Source organism: Eupeodes corollae, chromosome 1, assembly GCF_945859685.1.
Source record: "Eupeodes corollae chromosome 1, idEupCoro1.1, whole genome shotgun sequence".
Lineage (NCBI taxonomy): Eukaryota > Metazoa > Arthropoda > Insecta > Diptera > Syrphidae > Eupeodes > Eupeodes corollae.
Genome location: NC_079147.1, coordinates 273,101,497 through 273,124,619, shown reverse-complemented (window position 1 = coordinate 273,124,619; position 23,123 = coordinate 273,101,497). Strand labels below are relative to the sequence as shown.

At 32.9% G+C, this 23,123-nt stretch overlaps 1 protein-coding gene across 1 annotated transcript in view; it reads left to right on the top strand.

Annotated features, from left to right (window-relative positions):
* The window catches only part of LOC129950554 (protein Teyrha-meyrha), a 100,179-nt gene extending 78,655 nt beyond the window's left edge, over nucleotides 1-21,524 (top strand). Inside the window, exons 4-10 of the mRNA XM_056062489.1 lie at nucleotides 19,487-19,734; nucleotides 19,809-19,964; nucleotides 20,041-20,260; nucleotides 20,331-20,553; nucleotides 20,636-20,975; nucleotides 21,170-21,369; nucleotides 21,503-21,524. Coding sequence (XP_055918464.1) covers nucleotides 19,487-19,734; nucleotides 19,809-19,964; nucleotides 20,041-20,260; nucleotides 20,331-20,553; nucleotides 20,636-20,975; nucleotides 21,170-21,369; nucleotides 21,503-21,524 — 1,409 coding nt within the window. The remainder of the gene's footprint in view (nucleotides 1-19,486; nucleotides 19,735-19,808; nucleotides 19,965-20,040; nucleotides 20,261-20,330; nucleotides 20,554-20,635; nucleotides 20,976-21,169; nucleotides 21,370-21,502) is intronic.
* The last annotated feature ends 1,599 nt before the right edge of the window (nucleotides 21,525-23,123 follow it).

Here is a 23,123-nt window from a genome sequence, read left to right as displayed (position 1 = left end):
AACAAAATTTTGCAATTGATTTTTCTTTTTTTGGAAATGGAAAAACTTCAAGAGGGTGTATGATGATAGATATGTTTCTGTTTTGTGTATGTAAATCAACATGAGAAGAAAAAGGACGATAATATGAGAAAGTTGTGAATTCTAACGCATGAATAGCTTTTATTGGCTTTGCCTGTTCATAGATAAACTAAACAACACAGCACCATCCGAAAACCCCCTTCAAAAAGATACAAAGATACTTTTTTATCTTATTTTTTTCTTTTTGCAATTGCTCCCTTTTTGTTTCTTGATTTGAGAAGAAATTAAAGAAAAATGCAAATTGATTTTTTCTTTCTCCTTCTCTGATGATGATAGTCGACTCCTGGGTGTCCTGTTTTCAGTTTAATTTCAAGAAACAAAGAAAAAACCGAAGTAGTATTTGCATTTTATCAAGTATCCTTGCGTAAAGATTAACAAATCCAAAAAAAAGGCTGTATAAAGGAAATCACTTAATGAGAGAATTCCTTTCTTTCTTTATTAAATTAGAGAAATGTAAAAAAAAAGTTGGATCTGATGTGAAAAAGGTGTTTCCAAGGAGCAGCAGTCGAAAGTAAATTTTTAAATGAGATTGACCAAAGTGATTTTAATTGGCAGTCAGAGTCACAGAATGATGGAGTGAGTAATTTGAGAATTATCTATAGAAAGAAAAAATGTAATAAACGCTGTGTTATGGAAGAAATGCGAGAATGGTGTTAAGGATTTTAATAAGTGGTTTGCTTAACAGCTTTGATCTTTTTTTAAAAGTATAAATAAGTCTAATAATGAGAGAAATTTACACGCTTTACGCGTTATTAAAAACAAATTCCAGGGGTTGATGGACATTAGATTTTTGTTTGGGTTAGAAGATGTTCATTTTGGACGTATTTTTTTAAAGTGGTTGTCGTTCTTTAACAAAAATTAGTTATGTAATGCGAGATCAAAAGTTAACTCTTCCAAAAAGGAATTTAATCCATATGACACAACTTTTTGAAAAAAAAAGAAAAAAAAAACAATCAAAGGATAAAGGGAGAGGGAGTCGTTTTTGAAACTAAATTTTTTTGTTAAGGCAGAAAATTGAATAAATCAATAAATGTATTATTATTGATTTCAACTCATCAATAATTATTATCAAACTTTACTTTGTGTACACAGATGTTTTATTTGATAGTCTATGGGATGTTTTCACCAAAAAGAAAACATCCCGCCCCTTTTAAGGCAATAATAAAATATGGGCTTTTAATTCAATTTGAACACGCTTCACACTTTAAGAAGTGAAATACCAACTGGCAAGTAAAATCGTAATGAATGAACACTATACCGAAACAAATTACTGCGAGTTTGCAGTGATTTATCTATATTGTGACAGAAAGGAGGTGGTGTTTTTTAAAACACTTACGGTTGTTGAATAACAAATATTTTCTAAAATAAAATAAAACAGGAAAAAATTGAGAAATTTAGAAAGTAGAATCGAAAATAAATAAAAGTTTTCTCATTTAGATTGATTTATTTGAGGAAAAGAACATTGCAACGGTTTGTTCAAAATATAAGGACATCCATAAGCGTTGAAGATGTCCTGAAAAATAACTTTTAAGACATTTGATATAATAACTGAAATACAATTATACACACTCTTATTCTCAAATTTTGGTGGCTCAAAATTAAAAACAAACTCGGAACACATACAGTGAGTAACAGCCTAATTGATCCAACAAATCTAAAAGCTTTTTCCCGTTTCGTAAAATTCAAATTAGTTATCCTTGACATTAAAATAATATATTTAAACTTAACATGTATTCTATAACTATGGATCGTATGCATTTTACAAAAGTTATTTAATCCACTTTAAAAACTTGAAAATTAACGTTCATTGGTGAAAAAATTAACAAATTTAAATTTGTGTAATAATAGCCCTTGTTATCTATCACTGCTTTAAGTCTTTTCGGCATTCATTATTCCACTTACTTAGATTAACTTTCTTAAAGTAATTTGTATTGAAAATTTGGTGGTTTCTTATGGTCCACCCACGTACTAGTCACAGATTTTCAATTACATTAATATCCGGTTCGTTAAATGGGAGCAACTTAAGGCCAACCAGGACTGCACAATACCAGCTTTTTGTTCTGGTTGTTGTCTGGTAGTATCGAAAACAATTGCGTACTCCTGGCTTCTTTGCGCTTGGATCAAATTTTAAAATGATCAAGTGCAGAGTTTTGTCCATGATTCCATCGACAAATTCTATATAACCAACACTTGCAGCGGAACCACAGTCCCAAACTATTACGCTGCCGCTTCACTTTAGACTTTAATGTTTTTTTTTTTAAGCTCTGTATTCAGTTTACGCCACACCTTCCATTACACCAACAAATATTACATTTTTCTGAGGAAATAACAGAATTCCAGAAAAAATGTGTTCCTTGGCGTACCTTAGACGACTTTTTTTTAATGTATAAACAGCTTTTTTTGAGCTACTCCACAATTAAGGACTTGGTTATGAAGCACGTGGCATATTTATTTGGACATTGCACAACTTACCCCATTCCTCAAGCACCTGGGAATCTGCCCTTGGAGCTGATAACATTGAGTTTTGCTGCACTTTTCGGGTATAAATGGTTTTCGCTACTCAATCTTCTTACTTTTTATTATCATAAGGGATTTTTTAAGCTGGTCCTAAAAAATAAAAACCTAACAAAAAAATTAATAAAAGTTGGTACAAATTGATTTTCGACTCAAATATATTTAAAACAAACTAAAAATATTGGCTTCAAACTTACTTCTTCTTATAAAAAAAATTGTTTTCAACATGCGTTAAAATTTTAATAAAAATCAAATTGACAGTTTTTTTTACAAAAAATAAAACTCTGTAGTATTAAGTATGGCATTATATACTCTAATTTTAATTTCGTTTCTTTGGTAACATTTTAAATTAGTTTACGTGTTCAAGATATTATAACTTTTTATAAGTAAGTTTAACTGAATATATCTCACTTAGTTTCGAAGATATTGAGCTTTAAATTTTCCAAATTGAACTAAATCATTCAAGCTGTGTAACCACTGTACATATAACGATTTTTATTCTCTTTTAAAGTGTATATACTATAGGTTGACAAATGGGTTGAAGAGAATCAACTACTCAGTATTTTCCAAGCCGGTTTGCGGTCTATCAACAGTTGACCATATATTTGAAATCACTACTATAGTCAACATTTACCTACCAGGCTTTACTTCTCAAAGAGTTTCCTTACAGTTGAAGATACAAAGGATCTTTTAATGGTTTCTCAGGTTAGAACATTCTTCGTCTCTATGTGAATCATGCCTTAGGTTACCGTAACAGTTCCATCGATTGAATTTTAAACTAATTTAAATGATGATTAAATAAAATTTAAATCCCTATTTCTGTTAAAATATGTTCTTCATTTATATTTATTTAAAATTTATTAAATCTGATACAATAATTTAAAACTTATATATTTTCGTAAATGTTATATTATTTTTTTTATGTATTTATAACTATAACCTTTTCTTTCTTTTTACTAAAAACTCGAAATAAGTCAATTAGGCAGAAGGCAAAATTTTTGTCAAGCTTTACAGTTCTTATATCAAAAAAATGTAAACAATTCTCGTGAAATAAGGAATGTATTAATATAAATATAAATTTATGTTGAATAAAAGGCCCAAAGGCCGAAAAAAAACACAATTGAAAATTCATATGAACTTTTGGTTTTCTGAATCATTGTATTATACGAAGTTCTTCCATTTTAATTTTGTTATAAAAACAAATATTTTTTTATTGAAATCGATGAAATTTTAATTCATTGTTAAGCCAAAAGTATGGCAATGATACTGAAAAATAATATCAGCCTAATATCCAATACTGTTCTCAAAAATTTCTGGAATTCCATCTATATAGCCAAGAAGCAATTTTCTAAAAATGAAGCAATTTCTAACTTCTTTTTATTAAAAAATGCAGATGTCATATGGATCTAAAGAATGTTTAAAAGTTGAAGTAGCCATTCCGATTATATTAAGAGATAGTAAGATTTTAAAATCTTTTTAATCACCCTTTAAGCTTGATACCATTTTTTGAAATAGCTTTAATATTTTAGCAAATCGTTAAAAATGTTGCGCCCTTATCTTTGGCATGAACGTAAAGAAAAAGTCCCAACGTTTTAAATACCAAGATATCCTTGGCCAATTGTTATCACATCTTTAAAAATTAACACAATTATAAAAGTTTGCTTGTGTGGAACATCTTTATACAATAAGGTCAAATCACAATCAAATGGGGTGGCGCAACAGTCCGTTGTGAACCAGGGCCTATTGACTTACAACTCTCAACCATTCCTGTGTGCGAGTACTGTTATCAGGAATGGAAGGAACCTACAATTTAAGGCCGAATCCGAACGGCTAATTTGAGAAAGCACTTTTTTCATGACAAGAATTCTTGAAGGATTTGTCAATTCCTCGCAAGATTAAAAATTAAGGTGGCACAGGCAGGGATTGAACCCAAGACCCCTTGCATGACAGTCTAACGCACTAACCATCATGCCACGGGTACTACGGTCAAATCACAATGCCAACCAAAAAAACTACACCAAACAATGACACTTTGAATAATGGCATAGTTTTTACTTATCAATTTTCAAACTCCCAAAAAGTGAGATATTTAAAATAAAACCTCTTATTTTAAAACCCTTTACTTTGACTTTAGCTTTAAGCCCACTAAGCTGAATTATAAGCACATAACATATACATATGTATCTATGTAGAACATATCTTTCATCCGTTTGTTTCATGTCAAACATAAATTGACATTTGCTTTTTCCAATTGGATGATGACTTTTGCTACACATTGTACCTCTATACTCTAGTTCAGAAAGTTAGATATTGATAACATTACATTGGCTGCCTTCAATCTCAGACATATAAGGTATCCGGATACCTTTTTGTTAGTGTTTTACGTGTAAAATTACAGCTGATCAAAAAGTGCTGAGATGTCAAAAAACGAATCCAATGGTATCCAAGAATTTCTAACGTACGCAGGTATCAGACAGAACAACTGATTCAATACATGATTGAATTTGAAGAAACTTAAAAATAGAGTTTCAGCTTTTTGTATTTGTCGTTAAGCAAAAAGATACAAAATGTTAGTTGAAGTTGTATTTGAGGATGTTCTGTACATAATAGACGATGAAGAAGTTATTTGCTCCCGAATTTTATAAGGTAATTATGATCTATTTTTTAAACTTCAAAATTGACTTATTTTGTTCTCATTATTGTTACGCACCTACCAATTCATCATCGTCCGACGAATCAGTTGAATTATCCATTAAATGTTTTATCCTACAACAATTTTGACTTCGAAGCTTAAATGTTTCTCTGCTTTTTGTGAACAGCTGAAAGTTGTTTTAAATTTTTGACAGCCATCTCAATACAACTGTCCAACTCGTTCAACAATGTATCTAAAAATCCAAATATCCAAATTACTCTATTCAACACGAGATTGAACGCAGCCATTGAAAGTAAATGTAATCGAAGTTGGTGAAATTTATTGAAATTTCAAGAATCTAAATTCATGGTTTTTAGAGAAATATCAGTGACTTTTTTTGCTAAGGCTGAAGGGTTTTTCTGTGGTTATATTTTGTCGGTCCCAATTGGACATTTTTTGGAAATATCAACAAAAAGAAATAATTCGCTGAACATTTGAGCCCTAAAGATTTCCCATTTGGTTTTTCTTTTAATTGCTTTAGCTCTGAAAAAGTGTCCAATGTTTTTAAGCCTTAACTCGCAAAAACCGTTTTTTCATAAAATTTCAATAAACTTTTTGAAAAAATGAAAATGGAAAAATGTTGAGCTACGTTTGAAATTTTTTTAGACAGTATTTAAAAATATACAAATGTCTATAACAAATAATAATAATGCTATCGATTAAGTTAATTTAACAAATCAAATTTCAATTTTAATATAGGCTTACAAAAATTTTAAGAAAATAGGTTTTCAGCATAAATATTTTGCAAACAATGAATGGTTCACCTTCACTATAATTTTATTCTGCGAGAAAATGCATTTTTTATAGTTGGTTAAATGTTTAAAAATATTAAATTTACAGGTTTTATTTAAATTGGCCAAACGTTTCAAATATCTCGATAGAAAACAACTCAGACTTGAGAGGTTAGTCCACAGTAGTACTTCGATGGAAAATGTATTTTTAAAAATTTATTTTAAACTTTAAATCAATTGATTGAAAATTGTCAAAATTATGACTCCGGCAAATTTAAACAATTCGGAAACGGAAATAAAACCCTTTGAGAGTTTGAATAGGAAAAAATTATAAGTAATTTTGCTATTCCTTTTTTGTCTTTAATGTTTTTTTTTGTCCTTAATCTTCGCACAAATTCAAATTCGAATTCAAAATTAATATATCACTTCAAGTTTTTTAAATGTGTATTACTTTTTAAAATATGAAAAATCACGTACATATAGAACACTTTTTGAGGTTTACAACACAATCCGTATTGGTTTTCCATAACTTTATTTCCTCTCTTTAATATTCAGTTGAAATATTTATATTTTTTGATGTGATATTCGAAAAAATCATTATTAGTGGAAAGATTTCACCTGTCGCTTCACTATTTATGCTAAAACAGTTTTTAACAGAAAAATAAACAAAAGTGTTAGGAAGTTTGGCTCTAATAAAGAATCTGTTGTCTAAGCAATTCTATATATTGGAAAATATAGAAATAATGTTTTTAACATTTATGGAGATATCGAAAATCAAAGTTTGAACTCAGCGCTCAAAATCTACCCAAAACTATTTTCAAAGTTATGAAAGTCTTAAATTTAAGGTTAATTCAAAAATTCATAAAGTGATAGTTTTCTTTGTGGGACTGAAAAAAATATGTTATTTTCTCAACCAGTGTGCTGATTACATAGACTTAGAAGTCCCTAAATTGATAAATTTGACTCATTTAAAAACGATGTGAATAATTTTAGAGAAAACCAATGGCAAGTTAATTTGGTACTTCCTTTTGTCAAAGTTGACTAAAATTTCTAGATTTTTTCTGCGCGAATTAACTTCTTAATGTCTTAATACATTAAAAAAGGCAAAAGGTGTTTCCTTTTAAAGCTTTTCTTACGTTTAGATTTTGAAATAAATACGTACATACATATGAACAAGTCCATTTTGTTTATCAAAGTGAAAATGTATCTACCTCCCCTAAATACTTTTAAAACATTTAATTTCAATGTAAATATTTAATTACCAATGTATTTATATGTTTCCTTCTCCCTCCTTCGCAACAAAAACTCCATCTATCCATAAACAAGTGTCAAATGACGACTTTATTGCCCATCTTCAACCCTTTCTGAAATTGAAACAATCATTTCACCTAAAATAGCTTCGCAATTTACAATAATTACAACTCTCCTGACGAATTCCAAATATTTTTGAAACTCACCCAACCATCCAACCACCCCCAACTCTATTTTTGAAATGAATTCCTAACGGAAGCGGCAAAGTTTACATTTCCCACAACAACATCACCAAAAAAAAACAGAACTCAAATGCTTTTCGCCCTGGAACTGTCAAAATTCCAAAAATATCTAAAAACACACAATAAGCGTGTTGTTACACTTGTCATTGTGAAAGAGCGAGAAGGAGTTTAAGAGTTCTACATGAAAACATTCATAGCCATCGTCATCATCATCATGAGAAAGGGTTAAAAACGAAACTCTATACAATCCTTTCCCTTTGCACAATATGTTCGCATCCCTCATGGAGCTCTCAAACGCTCCGCAAAACGATTAGAAATAATGATCGTAATTAAGAGATTCTTCCTCTTGTATAAACGTCAAACCAAACACTCACAGTTCACAGATATGGAGCCATTTTGCCGGCTGTGTCATTTCAAAAACAGTATTGGATGATGCTTAGCGGCGTGGTGGCAGCAGCGGTGTATAAGTATCGGCAGCATCATCGGATGGGTCCAACTCGACTAGATTCAGAGTATCTTTTATTGAAATTGAAGAGTGAACAAAAGTATCTTTCATTCTCATTCAGCTTGCTTAGTTCTGATGCTCTAGAGCAAAGGATTGACACCGGGAATTTATATTTACAAAGTTGGAATATCTTCATCCGTGATGCGATGACGTTTGCGGATTGCGGATATGCAGAGTATGATGCACAGGGGTTGTCGAAAATCGAAATTCAAAATTCAGTCGAAATCCGAAGAACAATGCTGGAATCACATCAACATCATACTCGCCTCATTGTCTTATCCCGAGAAGCGTCAATTTTTCGGGTAATGATTGTTTATTTGTTCGGCGATTAGAGCATCGCACGCTCGAAGGAGTCTCATAAACACCATATGGATGCATGCTCCATTTCGGATAGCGGATGGAGGAGGATTTATTCTGGCGCTGCGCATCTTTGAGGATTGAAAATTCCGGTCGCGAGCTATTATAATCCAATTAAACTTAGGTACGTTCATTCATATATGGTGAAGGGTATAATATTGTTTCCCGATTATCGTGCTCATTTTGTTTTGATTACCCGCTGGAGTTGCGATGTATACAGAGGAACGGGTGGATGCATACGACACGACGAAGATGATGGAGGCGCATCTCATATCATCCATGATTAGCTTTTACGTTGTCGTCGCTGTAGAGCGTTGTCTTTGCCTTTGTCTTGTATCATCATCAATCGATTAAGTAAAGTGGCACTTGGAAAATTCTTTCTTTCTTTGGTTTATCTCCTTGAATGGATTCTTGAAATGTTTACGGAAGTGTGCGGGGTATAAGGCGTTCTTCTGTGGCCTTATGGCCCGACCCAGCCCGGCTCCAGACCCGGCGCGAGTCACGGTGTATTGTGGATGCATATGAAGAAGTGTTGAAATGTGGGGGATATTTTCAAATATCAATAAAAATTCTAAAAGATCAGGGGTCGCGTATCGAGGTTGAATGTTAAACAAATAGACTAAAACAGGATGTTTTTATTTTTTGTGGGGGGATGGGTATAATACAAACATACATATGTATATATGTACATTAAATAGGAAGAGAATTGGGGCCCATAAAAAGAAAGATATAATTTTAAATTGAATGCTATAAATTTTCTAAAAGATTGGTTTCGGCATCGCAGCGCAATCGCTTACGTGCGGTATCGGAATTGAGCTATTTATGGAGGTGGTGTATGTTTATTGGGCTATTCTATTGTTGATGGTGGTATTTCTTGTTTGTAGTGTAATTAATTGATGATGAGCTTTTGAGAATGATTAAGGGTTATTTGTCAAAATTTTATTAATTTGAAACATTTTTTTTCTTTCGATGGAATGTTTTTGAAATTGATGATAAGCATTTTGATTTTTGACATTTTTAAGTCTTTGATCAATTGATTTGTCAACAAAATTTAAAAATGGAAGTACCTTATATGGCTTTCTGTAGAATATGCTAAAGCCCAACAGGTTTAAATCGAAGGAAAACCGAACAATTTCGGTCATAAGTTCTGAAAGCTTAAGCGTCTCTGACATTACGCGTGTTTTTTTGGAAAATCTATCCATAATATAGTAGGATTTTACACGAAAAGCAAAACAATATCCATAGTATGAATAACACCGATAAAAGTTAGAGTAAAATCTTACGAGTCTAGAATGGATCTTATGTGATTTTGTTCTAAAATGTTGGTACGATTGATATTGCATTTGTATCTCGATGGCTGTGTTCGTTGAGAAGTTAAGCATTTAGAATTATGTATATGTTTTCCATTGGGGAAACAAATCAATCTTACTGTTGATATTATTTAGTTTTGTTACTCAAATTGAACAAACTGGGCTTATTTTGCAAGAGAAAACAATAAAACAGATAATAAAGTCTTGCTATGTTTCCACCAAAGGTTTATCTCAGTTTAAATTAAATAAATCTTTTTGGTGTTTCCACAGCACAAGAAGATTTAAAAATGATTAGGTTTGACAGCTCTTTCAAAAATGCAAATGGTGTTTGGATGTTATCGATGTGTGAAGTTCAAATGAGATAGTTTGATTCGTATTAAACAATGTCTATTTTGTTTTTGTAATTTGATTAAAACAAAACTATATTTTTTGTACACATACATGCAAAAAACTCCTCCACAAAAGTTCTTCTCTTCAAGTTTTGACTCGACTCCGATCTCCGACGGGAATCATGTCAACTCAAGCTCATTTCAACTCTATTCAGGTGTATAAAGAATTGAGGCGATCTTCAAACTCGCTTGAACACCACATGTTAATGTAGCACCTACTCTACGAACAACCCGTAGAGAGATGTTTTCTTACCATTTCTTCTTGAAAATTGTCCATTTTATTAGTTTTAGTTAGTTTTTTTGCTTTTAACATTTGATTTTCACAAAACTTTCTTCTATTTGTGTGTGTTTTTTTTTTGTATTATTATTGTGACAGATCTTCAAGTTGTACCAATTTTTTAAATACAAAAATGTGGCTACTGCGGATCATTTTGTTGGAAATTTCTCACTGTACTATTTAAGGAATACCAAAAAAACGCATTTATTGATACACGCAACATAATAATTTTCTCGATTGTCATCTTCTTGTATGACAATAAAACAAATACAATCAATTTCAATTAGAAATCTATTACGTTTTTATTCTTTTCACATTTAAATAATTGAGTACATTTCTCGGATTGTAAGACTGGAAGACCACATAGTAGTGTGTTGGTTTCTTTGCGCTCTACTTGACCCAGCCATCTCAGTCGTTGGACCTTTATCTTCTGGCTAAGCCTACGTCGCTGTACAAGTCGTAAGGCTACATCTGATCCTCCACTAACCTTCTAGCACAAATAGTAAATATAATAAATATAATTTGTTGCGCAAAAATCGTTTGGGCATTGCACTTGCCTTATCACCATTTACTTACTTAAGATGGCGCTAAAGTCCTGTGAGAAATAGCGCCTCACCCAGCAAACTTCTCCACCTAGCGCGGTCCCTAGCTAGTCTCCCGTGAATTCGAAGACTTTCCGGACCGAGTATTGGTTTTTATGCGCTCTACTTGAACCAGCTATCTCGGTCGTTGGACCTTTATCTTCTGGTTTACCCTACGTCGCTGTACAACCCGTAATGCTTCATCTGGTCCTCCACTAACGTTCTATGAATAGGGGACCGTAGATCAGGCAAAGAACTTTTCTCTCGAAATGATCCAAGGTGCTTTCATAGGTTACAAAAGGACGAGGATGGTAAGAGTCTTAAAGGAATGCGCTTCATTTTCGCCGTTATACAGTCTGCAGAAGTGGTCCTTCCATATCCTCAGTATAGACTGTGGTCCAACTATAATGTTTCTACTCTCGCCTTTGCAGCCTTTGGTGCTAGTTTTATGAACTTGTGAATTTTATTTCACCTGCTCATAAAACTTTTGAACATCATTGCTGCTTTTGAACTTCTCAACATCTTCGACGGACTGTTGGATTTTTATATAAAAATTACTAAATATTAAAAACAATATTTTCTGTGAAATAAAATAAGTTTAAAGCCAATATTTCAAATTATTGAAAAGATATTTGAGTCGAAAATCAATTTTTACCATCTTTTGTTAAATTTTTTTCAGGTTTTTAATTTTTTGTACAAAAACTGTCAATTCGATTGCTTTCAAAATGTTACTGAATGTTGAAAACGATATTTCTTATAACACGAAATTGGTTTGAAGCCAAAACCTACAATTTTTGAAAAGATATTTGAGTCGAAAATCAATTTTTACCAACTTTTATACATTTTTTTTAGGTTTTATTTTTTGTAAAAAAACTGTTAATTCGATTTTTCTCAAAATTTGTCCTATTGTTGAAAATAATAGTTCTTATAAGTAAAAATTAGTAAAAAGCTTTTATCTCAAATTTTTGAAAAGATGTTTTAGTCGAAAATCATTTTTTACCAACTTTTGTTAATTTTTTTCCGGTTTTTAATTTTTTGTACAAAAACTGTCATTTCGATTGCTTTCAAAATTTTACTAAATGTTGACAACAATATTTTTTGAAAGATAAAAGTAAATTAAAGCCAATATCTCAAAGTTTTGAGAAGATATTTGAGCCGAAAATCAATTTTTACCAACTTTTATTAATTTTTTTCTTAGGTTTTTTATTTTTTGTAAATTCGATTTTGCTCAAAATTTTATCAGATGTCAAAAACATTATTCTTCGTTGCACAAAATTGTTTTAGAGATGAAATCATATTTCAGTCGTAAAATATTGTAGGCGACAATTTTTTTTTTCAGTTTTTTTGATTTATTAAAAAAAAACGTTAAATGGATTTTTTTCAAAAAATATACTTTTTTGATATAACGTTACTATATATTATATACAATTTAATTTAAGCCTCTAGCATTTTTGGTTGGTAAGATATTTGGGGTTAACCGAAATTTTCACCTTTTTTCAAACTGCTATGGTAAAAAAAACCACTCACGCAATTTTCTTGAGAGCCCTTTCTGCATCTTTCTGCCTTATTATCTGTATAACAAAATTTATTTGAAATCGATATCTCTTCTGGTTCTTGAGCTATGGAAGACGAAAAAACGTCGCGAACGTACGGACGTACGAACGTACGTACACACGCACGCACAGACATCTTTCTAAAAATCTTTTATTTCGACTCCAAGGACCTTGAAACGTCGATAAATGTTAAAATGTTCAATTTGACATATCGGACCCATTACAATTACTTCCTATGAGAAGGTAATAAATATCAAAATCAAACGTCTTGTTAGAAAACTCTGTGTGAAGTTTATTTCTTAATCTTTATCCAGTCTTGTTGAGTGGACCAAAATTCACAGAAATTTCAGTACAGCATAAGATATTTTGTTTGACGTTTTGGAACTACGTCCCATTTATGGAATTTCAAACCGAATTTCAATTTATCAAAATATTGACAGTCGTCGAGAATATTACTTTGCAATTTGGTGATGACTTCAAAGAATAAAAGTGGTTATTTTTTCAGCAAAAATATTCTGCATGCAATCCCCTGACTTAACACAACTTGTTATAAGGGTAACATTCTCGATGACATATCAAATTTTCTACTTGACCTGTCACTTTGCCAAACACGTTACAAACAACAACAAAACAAAAATGTATAAAGCAATATAAAATAATTGCAGTGCATATTTTTTGATTTTTGAACCTTCAGACCATCATCATCATCATCCACCATATTCTTATAATCACAGTGGTAGGTACTTTTCAATTTCAACAAGGATAACATAAATTCATAAATTAATACACGTGTTAACACCGAAAAAAATCAACAAACAATAAACGCAAAACAACAACAAAATATTATAAACCATATTCCATAAAAGGAAAATGAGTTATGAGTTTTCCTATACTTTCAAAATAGGGTTGTTCGCTGTTAGAGAGTAGGTATAGCGCAGCGAGTCCAATCCCCGGGATATGTCCTTTTATGTATATTGTATCCTTTTGCTTTATATTCAATCCCCTCACCATATCCAGGCCAGTAGCAGAACGGAATCCCGGAGTATAGAAATATGAGCCTCATATGCTTATACTTTCATGTGACTAATAGGGATTTTTATTGCAATTGCAAGAATAAATAATGTGGCCAACACAATGGAATTGTGGAATTTTTATTAAAACGATATAACAAAACGATAACCAAAGATAATATCAAAACAATAACGCGATTCACGAAAAAAAAACAACAATCATCAAACACATGAGAATGAGAACTTCCGGAAAATTAGACGGATGAATGAGTTCCGTCGACGGACGGACGCTCGCATCGGTTGGTTGGTTGATTTTTTGGCAGCCGGTGGTGGTGTTGGCGTCAGAGTATAGAATGACGTACGGAGGATGTGTTCAACATTCATGCGTATGCAAAATATTTCCGGCAAAACTTGCTATGATCGGTCGGTCGGTAGGGTAGAGTGTGGGTAGGTGTGGTTTTAAAAATAAAACCAAAAAACTTTTTGACGTCTATTCAAGCGCGCGTGAATTCGTTTTATTTTATTAAAAAGGTTAACTGTTAATGAGAGTCGCATTTGTATGAAAACGAACGAAAAAAAAGTTATTTTTCTGTTCACCACAACCTGCTGCAAACAAAATGCTGTTGACATTTTAACCGCGAACAACACAATTCAACGAACTGTCAAAAAATGTGCCTGTCCTTCAGTGCAAATCATACAGTTTTATTTTTCCTCATTCATTATTTTTGTGCGTTTTTTTCATAAAACATTGTTTGGCATTTGACATGGAGGTTTGAATTTTTGTTTGTATTTCCTTCTTCCCAAATCCAAATGTGGCCATGGTTAAAACCAGTAACCTGTACTTCCTACTATCTGTGACCCACTCCATGTGGTATTGCAAGGTGCTGTAGACATTGCCGCCACCACCACCACCGCTGGCGCTGCCACAACCATCACCCTATCAAAACACCCAAAGAGACAGAAGCTGTCAAAAATATTTATATTTAAATTTGACACACTTTAGCTTAGAAAATTAGGGAAATTCATCTGGGTTTACGACTGTAACGAGTAACGGAGTAATTAAACTGCGAAATGAATAGATATCAATGTGGAAATGAGATTTCATGGGGGATGACATCTGTTAACTGTTTGTTTACCTCATTTCGGGGTGAGTTCGTGGAGTACCACATGAAACAACTATACTAAACTTCCTTACCTACATATACGGTTTGTCATTTTGTAGACATATCTACTTGTAATGTTTTGCGAAATATATAATGGCCTTCCACAGCTAACGGATATATTGAAGCCCTATTTTGGTTACAGTTATAGATGTATACCTAAGTATAGTTGAATTGTGTATATTTTCAAAACTCTTTGACCTTTTGACGTTTTGAAGTTTTGTTTAAATCGTGAAGGGTATGTTGGAAGAGAGTGAAAACGTAGATAGGTACACGAACAAAATAGAATTTTGCCTTGCAATTTGTTTAAATGATTTGCTTTTAATGAGCTTTTAAGAGAAAACATTCAGCAAGCAGTTGTTGTAAGTTATGTATGATAAGTTGGGGGTTATGCCTATGCCTAAACCTGTGCATTTTGTGTGTGTATATGTATATAAATGTGTGTGTGGTTAGAATACAGTTAGGTGAGAGATGACTTTGCACAGATTTGAAGTGATTAGCTGGGTGAGTTGAAGTGGAACATTATACGATGTTATATAGTTATTAATTGCTGTTGAAAAACTGTTTCGTTTTCCAATGAAATGGGGTAAAGTTATAGGTATGGGTTATAATATTAATAATAAGTATAGAATGGATTAGGATGGTGGATGCATAACAAATTGGATTTGGAAAATTAATTTTGATATTATGAAATGAATTATTATTGGTTTTTTGTGTGCGCTGTACGGTATGCCAGGAGGTATACATACATACATTCATATATATTAGGCATTAGGAAATGAGTTTGTGTGGTACAATATAGCAGATAGAATTAAGACATACAAAGTAAACTTTATACATATAGGTAGGAATATATACACGTAGTCATTGGGTGCTTATAAAAAGAGTAAACATGAGGACAAGCGATGCTCTATGCTTATTCTTCTTATTTGATCCGTTACCTAACTTAAATATTTTGTCCGTAAATTCTATTTCTTTTAAGTTAGGTTCTGTAAGTATGTATATTTGTTTTAATATTGAGCGATTTAATGTTTAAGAAAAAATAACTTTTTATTCAATATCAATTGCATAAAAATGCAGTTTTCCTTTATCTTGCATTGGGCGCCATTTAACAATGTTTGATCTAATATTGATGATTTTCTATGTATTATGTATTAGTTAAGCTGAAGGCTTAAAAAATCGTTCTAATTACTAGCAAATGCTGATGAAATTGACATAATCGGAAGAACTCAGCGTGATGTCAATGGGCCTTTTGACAGTATTGAGGCAAATGTGGCAAAAATGGGTTTAGCAGTTAATAAGGGCAAAACAAAGTACAAGCTGTCGTCAAGAAAGGACGTACAACACCGACGGCGACGTTTCGGACAAAACGTCATCATTGACAGACGTAACTTTGAGTTAGTTTTGTCTACTTATAGGCTCCGCTATGAACACAGAAGACAACACCAGCGCTGAGATCAAGCAAAGGATCACTCTTGCTAACCGCTGTTTCTTCGGGCTAATAAAAACAATTTAGTAGTAAAGCCATCATCATCCCGCCTTGCTGTATGAAAATTCAGAGATTTGTAGTCGAGCCCTCAAACATTAAGAATTGCACTACTTTAAGTATTGCTTGAGTACTCTAACAAGCCCAATGGCATTAAAAATCAACTTATTCTAAATTTACTTGCACCATATTTGAGTGTATATACATGGACCGCCTAGAACCTAAGTTAATAAATGCGTTTTTTTTTGTATTCCATATATGGTAGGTAGAAATGGCGATCACAAGGCAACCTAGCCTGAGATCCAATTAGCGCTGTAGTGCGCCGTTTTGATACCAAAAACTCGTTTGACCTATGATTGAAAGGATAGATTTATAGAGAAGCTTCATAGCGATTATGTTAGATCCATTTTGTCGCATTGAGAAAAAAGATTAGATCTCTAATCTTTGTCTCAAATAGCTCATCAAGTTCGTGAAAGAATGCTTTTCCAAAGTATTACATTCTAGTGTTTGCCAAAGCAGGACATTTGCAGAGGAAATGGATTATCGTTTCACTTTCTCTTTGGTCACTACAACTACTGCAAAAGGTGTACCCAACTTCTCTGCATGAACTCCTTTAGGCCAATGTCCGGTACAAACCGCAACAATCCTGGCTATGTCTTGCTTTGACCTGCACAGAAGATCGTTTGTACGGGTTTTATTATAGATGGGCCATATCTTTCTAGATATAATGCAGTTGGGTAAATTGCTCCACCTTCGGTTTGATTCAGTTTGGTAGATAGAAAAGATTTATTTCTTCATAGCACCAAGAGGAATGTTAAATATTTACGCAAGTGAGCTATGACGCCGAGGTTAATATTCAGGCTCGAAAGCTCATCGCGAGATTGCTGGGCCAATTTATATGAGGATATGGCCGAGTTAATGGCTTTGGCAGCTGCCTGACTGTCTGTAAAGATAGCCGCATTTCGGTTTTGGTTTGGGCTTTGTTTAAGTATCTTACATGCCCCCCTTATTGCCAGCAGTTTAGCCTGAAAAACGCTAGCAAAGTCAGGAAGCCCAAAGGATTTAGCTACATTTAGGGACTCAGAAAAGGTCCCAACTCCGCACTCAATCTTTGAGCCGTCAGTGAAGATGGTTGTGTCAAAACCTATCGACACGATGTCATCCTCCCATTCTTCTCTGGATGGGAAAATAACCTTAAAACCCTTACTAAGGCTCAAAGTAGGAAATAATATCTGAGGGAATCAATTTCGTTGTGTTGTTGTGACCATAAGGTTTTTACAACCAGCTGTTTGATTCCTTTAGCCTAATAGCGCTGCAGGAAACTATGTATTTAATAAAAAGTTCGATTGGTAGAAGATCCAAAATAACGTTTAAGGCGTCCGTTGGGCAAGTACGCATGGCCCCTGTGGTGCCCACGCAAGCTGTTCTCTGAATCTTCTTTAGCTTATCAATATTATAGGCTTTGCTAAGAGCAGGCCACCACACAATCGAACCATATGTTAAGATTGGACGTACTACGACTGTGTACGTCCATAAAATCATCTTCGACTGAAGTCCCCACTTTTTCCCGAAAGTTTTGCTGTAGGCGTAGAAGGCAACACAGGCCTTCTTAATCAGTACTTCAATATTTAGTTTCCAGTTTATTTTAGGGTCGAGTATAACTCCCAATTATTTTGCACTGAAAGACATTCCATATATAGTACAGTGAGAAATTGCCAAATAAAACGATCCGCAGTAGTCAAATTTTTGTATTTAAAAAATTGTTACAACTGAAAGAAGATCTTACCAAAAAAAACTAACTAAAACTAATAAAACGGACAATTTTCAAGAAGAATTGGTAAGAAAATATCTAGAAATTGAGATTCTATAAAAAAAAAGTACATATAACAATTGCTTCAAAAAGCAGGTTTGTTCGTAGACTACTACATTAAAATGCGATGTTGAAGCCAGCTCAATTCTTTATACACCTGAATCGAGTTGAAATGAGCTTGATTTAACTCTATTTCCGTCGGAGATCATAGTCGAGTCGAAATTTAAGAAGAAAAATCTGTGCGGAGGAGTGGGGAAAAGAGATGTTATACCTAATCATTTTTTAATCTTCTTATGCAGTGGAAACACCAAAAAGATTTATTTTATCTAAACTGAAATAAACCTTTGCTGGAAACATAGCAAACCTTAACTACCTTTTCTATTGTGCAAGGTGTAATTAGTCCATTTTCAAATAATATCAACAGTAACAGATTGATTATTTTCCCCAATGGAAAACACATACATAATTCCAAATGCACAACTGCTCAATTAACACAGCCATCGAGATACAAATTCAGTATCAATCGTACCAACATTTGAGAACGAAATCACATAAAATCCATTCGAGACTCGTATATATGTCAAAAACCCATCCATAGTAAGATTCTACTCTAACTTTTATAGGTAGTAACCATACTGCGGATACCAACAAAACACGGGTATTGTTGCTGAGACTTCGTCAAGTAATATGCTACAATCAAATTTTCTTTCGGTATTCTTTGTGTCGTTTTAACTATCTTAAAAAATATAAAATAAATCAATCGATCTTTGTTAATATCATTAAATTCGATATTAACTTGCTTTGTACCTAATTCACATCAAATCTCACGTTGGGCTCCAATTCCGTGTAAGTTACTGCAGTTAGGCAACATCAAGCCCGATTTAAATAATCATTATACAAAATACAGCAAATGCATTCAAAATTCCTTCAAACCCAGAATCTTCCGGGGACTATTAGTTACAGCCCCAGCAGGATATGCATTTTGACTGGCATCGGAATATATTGGTAGTCACGCATGTTGCCGCATCTTTATGCAATTTAATTCTAAAACTGTAATTGTCACCATTAAATCCGATATGTTTGTCGCGCTTCTTTTTCCAAATATGCATCAGCATCATCCATAAACTGCATCCTTGGTTTGTTGGATATTTTATACTAATTCGCATCCCCATTTTCTATAACTTCGTCCTTTCTATCTGCACAATCATATCTTTTTCAAAATGCAATCGTAGCACTAAATGCAATTTGCAATATAGACAACAGATGGCGTCACATCAAATCTATATCTACAATCTACTACAGCTACATCCGCCATTATACAGAGCTCTAAAATGGTTATTATCTGTTACAAGGTTCGTTGATTATTCACTACGTCAGGATGTAATGACCGTTAAATTTATTTTGCTTTTTTTTTCCTCGTTTTGAGGATTTTGATTTTCTGATGATGTTTTGAAATGTACAAAACAAAATTAATTCAAATTTAATTACTCACTCACATCCATTTTAATATTTTCGGTGTTTTTCTATGCAATTATTTCAGATGTCCATAGTAACAGTGGTGGCCAACAAAAAAACGGCAGCGCCCGTGGTCATGTTCCTGACGTGTGTCCGGTGTGTGGAATGAAACTCACTCCCGAAGAATGGAACTCACACTTCCTAACCGAACTAGATAGGCTTTATAAATTGAGTGCAGGCATGGAGCGGGCGAATTTACAATCCAATTATATGTTTGCCCCACCATGTCCTGCCCAGGAGAATGCCATCCGGACTAGTCACAATAGATGGGAGGTAAGAGTTGTCACATATTTTGAATAACTTGCAATATCCACTAATCAACATTCCTTTTGAATTCTTGATTTAAGACATTCCAGAGAATACGAAACAATCGACAAAATCGTCTAAGGATAAAAGTACGGAAACGAAAGTACGGTAACGATATGTACTTTTTGGATAATTTATTTTGCAGTTCGTGTCCGATTTGCAAGCGAAAATATTCAATGGAAGCTACAAAGAGTGAGGTGAGTTCTGTTGACAGTTAGAAACAAAAGAACAACATTTTGACATAAGGTGTGGTGAAATTATTTTATTTGACAGGAAGAGCAACAACCTAAAGAAGAAATCGAAACGGTCGATGTGGAAAGTTGTAATGACGATGTTCCAGATTCTGGTTCCGAAATGAATAGTTCGAGTAGTGTTGGTAAATTGGACGGAGTTCTGTACAGGACTGCATGTGTGATAAATAAGGAAAGTGCAGAGGATGATGTGACGAATTCGAACAACAATTGGGAATCAAATTCCAGTCCACATATCAGTGGTGAGTTCATTCGGTCTTAATTTTAATCTTAACTGATTTTTGTTAAATTTCAAATTAATTTGAATTTTAGTGAAAAATGTAAACGAGCTTTCATCAACAACGCATCATTTCTACAATGCAGACTCGTGTGGCGGCGGTGGCGGCGGCGAAGAACGCAGTTGCAATAGCAAAGAAATCGATACAAATATGTGCAATAATGACAGCGACGAAGATGTGATCGTTGACGATGATGATTCGATGAAAACCTTAAACGCAAAGAAGCGAAAATTCGAAGAAACCATCATGAACAATAGGTTAGATTTCTTAGAGTCTCTGAAACTTCTTTTGCAAACAAAATCAAAAAATCTTAACCATGATTTTTCAATTTTCTGCTAGAAATGAAAACCACTCCCCCGATGATGAACGACCTCGTTCTGAGCCGCAAGTTACCAGTACAGAGCCTAATATTGAGATGCCCATCATTAATAATAATAACAATAATAATATTAACAACAACAATAATAATAATAACAACAAATACAATTTCGAAGAATTACGTACGAAAATTCCTGATTTGGATAATGGTGGACATCAGGGAACTGCAGGAGGAGCTCCAGGGCCAGCACAAACTGGAGGCGTTCCAGGCTCCGGTGGCGGAGGAAACTTAATGCAGGACTCAAAGGTGGGGATAAGTTCGGATAAACCGGACGAAGAATACAAATGTTTCATTTGTAAGGTAAATTTTGCATTTAATTTTAGTTTCGCTTGCAAATATTAAAATTGCACCTCACTGCATGGCAATTCCTTTTTTAATTTCTATTTTTCGCTAAAACTTATTCACCAACAAAAACAAAAATTATTGTATAATGAGTACTTTAAATTATAAACAATCAAAAGAAAAACTAACAATTGTTTGTCTCTTTTCTAAAGACAGGTATAAAGGAATTTTCATCTGATTTTTTCCGAGGGCGGAATTTGTATTTTCACCAGAGCTGTGCGAATGTTATGTCGACTTATCGATTGAGCAAGGATATTCAACAGCAACAACAACACCACCAGCAGCTGTTGCAGCAGCAGCAACAACAACAACAACAGCAGCAGCAACAACAACAACAGCAACAGCAGCAGCAACAACACAATGTATCTAATAATTAATTAATTTATAAAGTTTTCATTTAATTTAAAATTATTTTTATTAAAGTGCACATATTTGTTTTTCTTTTTTTAAAAAACTTTTAATTTTAATTAAAATTACTATTATAGATTATTAGAAATTATAATGTAGGTATAAATAATATACACCTGTAAGTAATTAATTATGCAGTATGGCTTTTTGTGCGATAAAAAAATATTTTTAATTTTAAGATAAGGTTAACATTATCTACGTACAGCCATTTTCGAACAAACAAAATGGCTTTGACAAATAAACGAGCTATTATTATAAAAATTAATCGGTTAATATAATATTTTATTTAAAATTAATATAAATCAATAAAACAAAATTATGTAAACATGAATTTAGAAAATATAAACAAATATTAAAAATAAAAAAAAAAAAAAAAACAAGAAAACAAAAGTAAAAGTAAAAAAAAAATAAAAATATATAAATCAATTTATTGTTATATTTAAATATGAGAAATAAAAATACTAACACGCAAAATAATGAATATTTTGTTTTTGAAATACGAAATTTTGTTAAGTTTTGCGGTTTTGGAATAGAAACGTCAAGTAAGTGTGTTATTACCATACCGCTAGTAAAAAAGTAAGTACCTTAAGTTTATTCCAAAAGCATTTAGTCCAAAGACTAAAAATTTGGAATAAATTACTCTGGAAAGTAAAGAAGCGCATACAAATTACCTACTGGAAAATCTTACACTATTCATAAATTTAAGACACACAATTTTTTCAATTATATTTTAGAAAAGTATAATTTTTCGTTTCTATTGTTATTCTGGAAAGAATTGTGTAAAACTCAAACGAGACACAATCTTCCAAAGGTCTGTCTAATTACTCGGAAGCGCCGATGATATTAACATAATTGAAAGATCAAAGTGTGTTGTCAGTGACGCGTTTTTCAGCATTATGACGGAAGCGGAAAAGATGGTTAAAGTGGTAAATGAGGGTAAACCAAGTATATGCTGTTATCAAGAAAGGACGTTGAAGTGTACAAAATATTACCATTGGACAGTTATTACTTTGAGATAGTTAAGGGCTTTGTCTAACTAAGCACCACTATAACTTCAGACAAACTCTTGCAAATTGCTGCTTCTTTGGACCCAGAAGGCAATTGATTAGTAAATACCTCTCTCAAGCAACTAAAAAGATTTTCTAAAACACTCATCATTTCGGTTCTTTTAAATGGTGGTTAAATTTTAAGGACCATGCTGAATGCGAACTACACTAAACGTCAAGTTTTTTCTGCATTTTGTTTGACATTTCTCTATTTCAGACAGAGCCGGATTTAGGGGAGGGGGAAAGCCCCGGGGCCTCCACAAACTTGTTTAAAGTTCCAACTAATAAACACTAGAAAACATCTTTTCCTTTCATATCCTTTTTTTTGGTCTTTTACCTTTTCCTACAGCATACAGTACTTTGTACATACATGATTATTTAATTATATTAATCTTAAATAACGGAAATCATTAATCCATATTTGTTCACTCCAATCAGGCAATCAGTGAAATATCAAAATCTCAAATGGAAGCACTTCCTATTCACTACCAATCTTGAGGGAGTACCCCAATCGCTTAATGGCTGAGTGGGGTGGTACTTGCCCGCAACCTCGGAGGTTGGGTATTCGATTCCGTGTCTCGACAATTGTTTGTTCTTATATATATACATATGTACATATACATATATATATGTACATAAAATTGCTGTATAT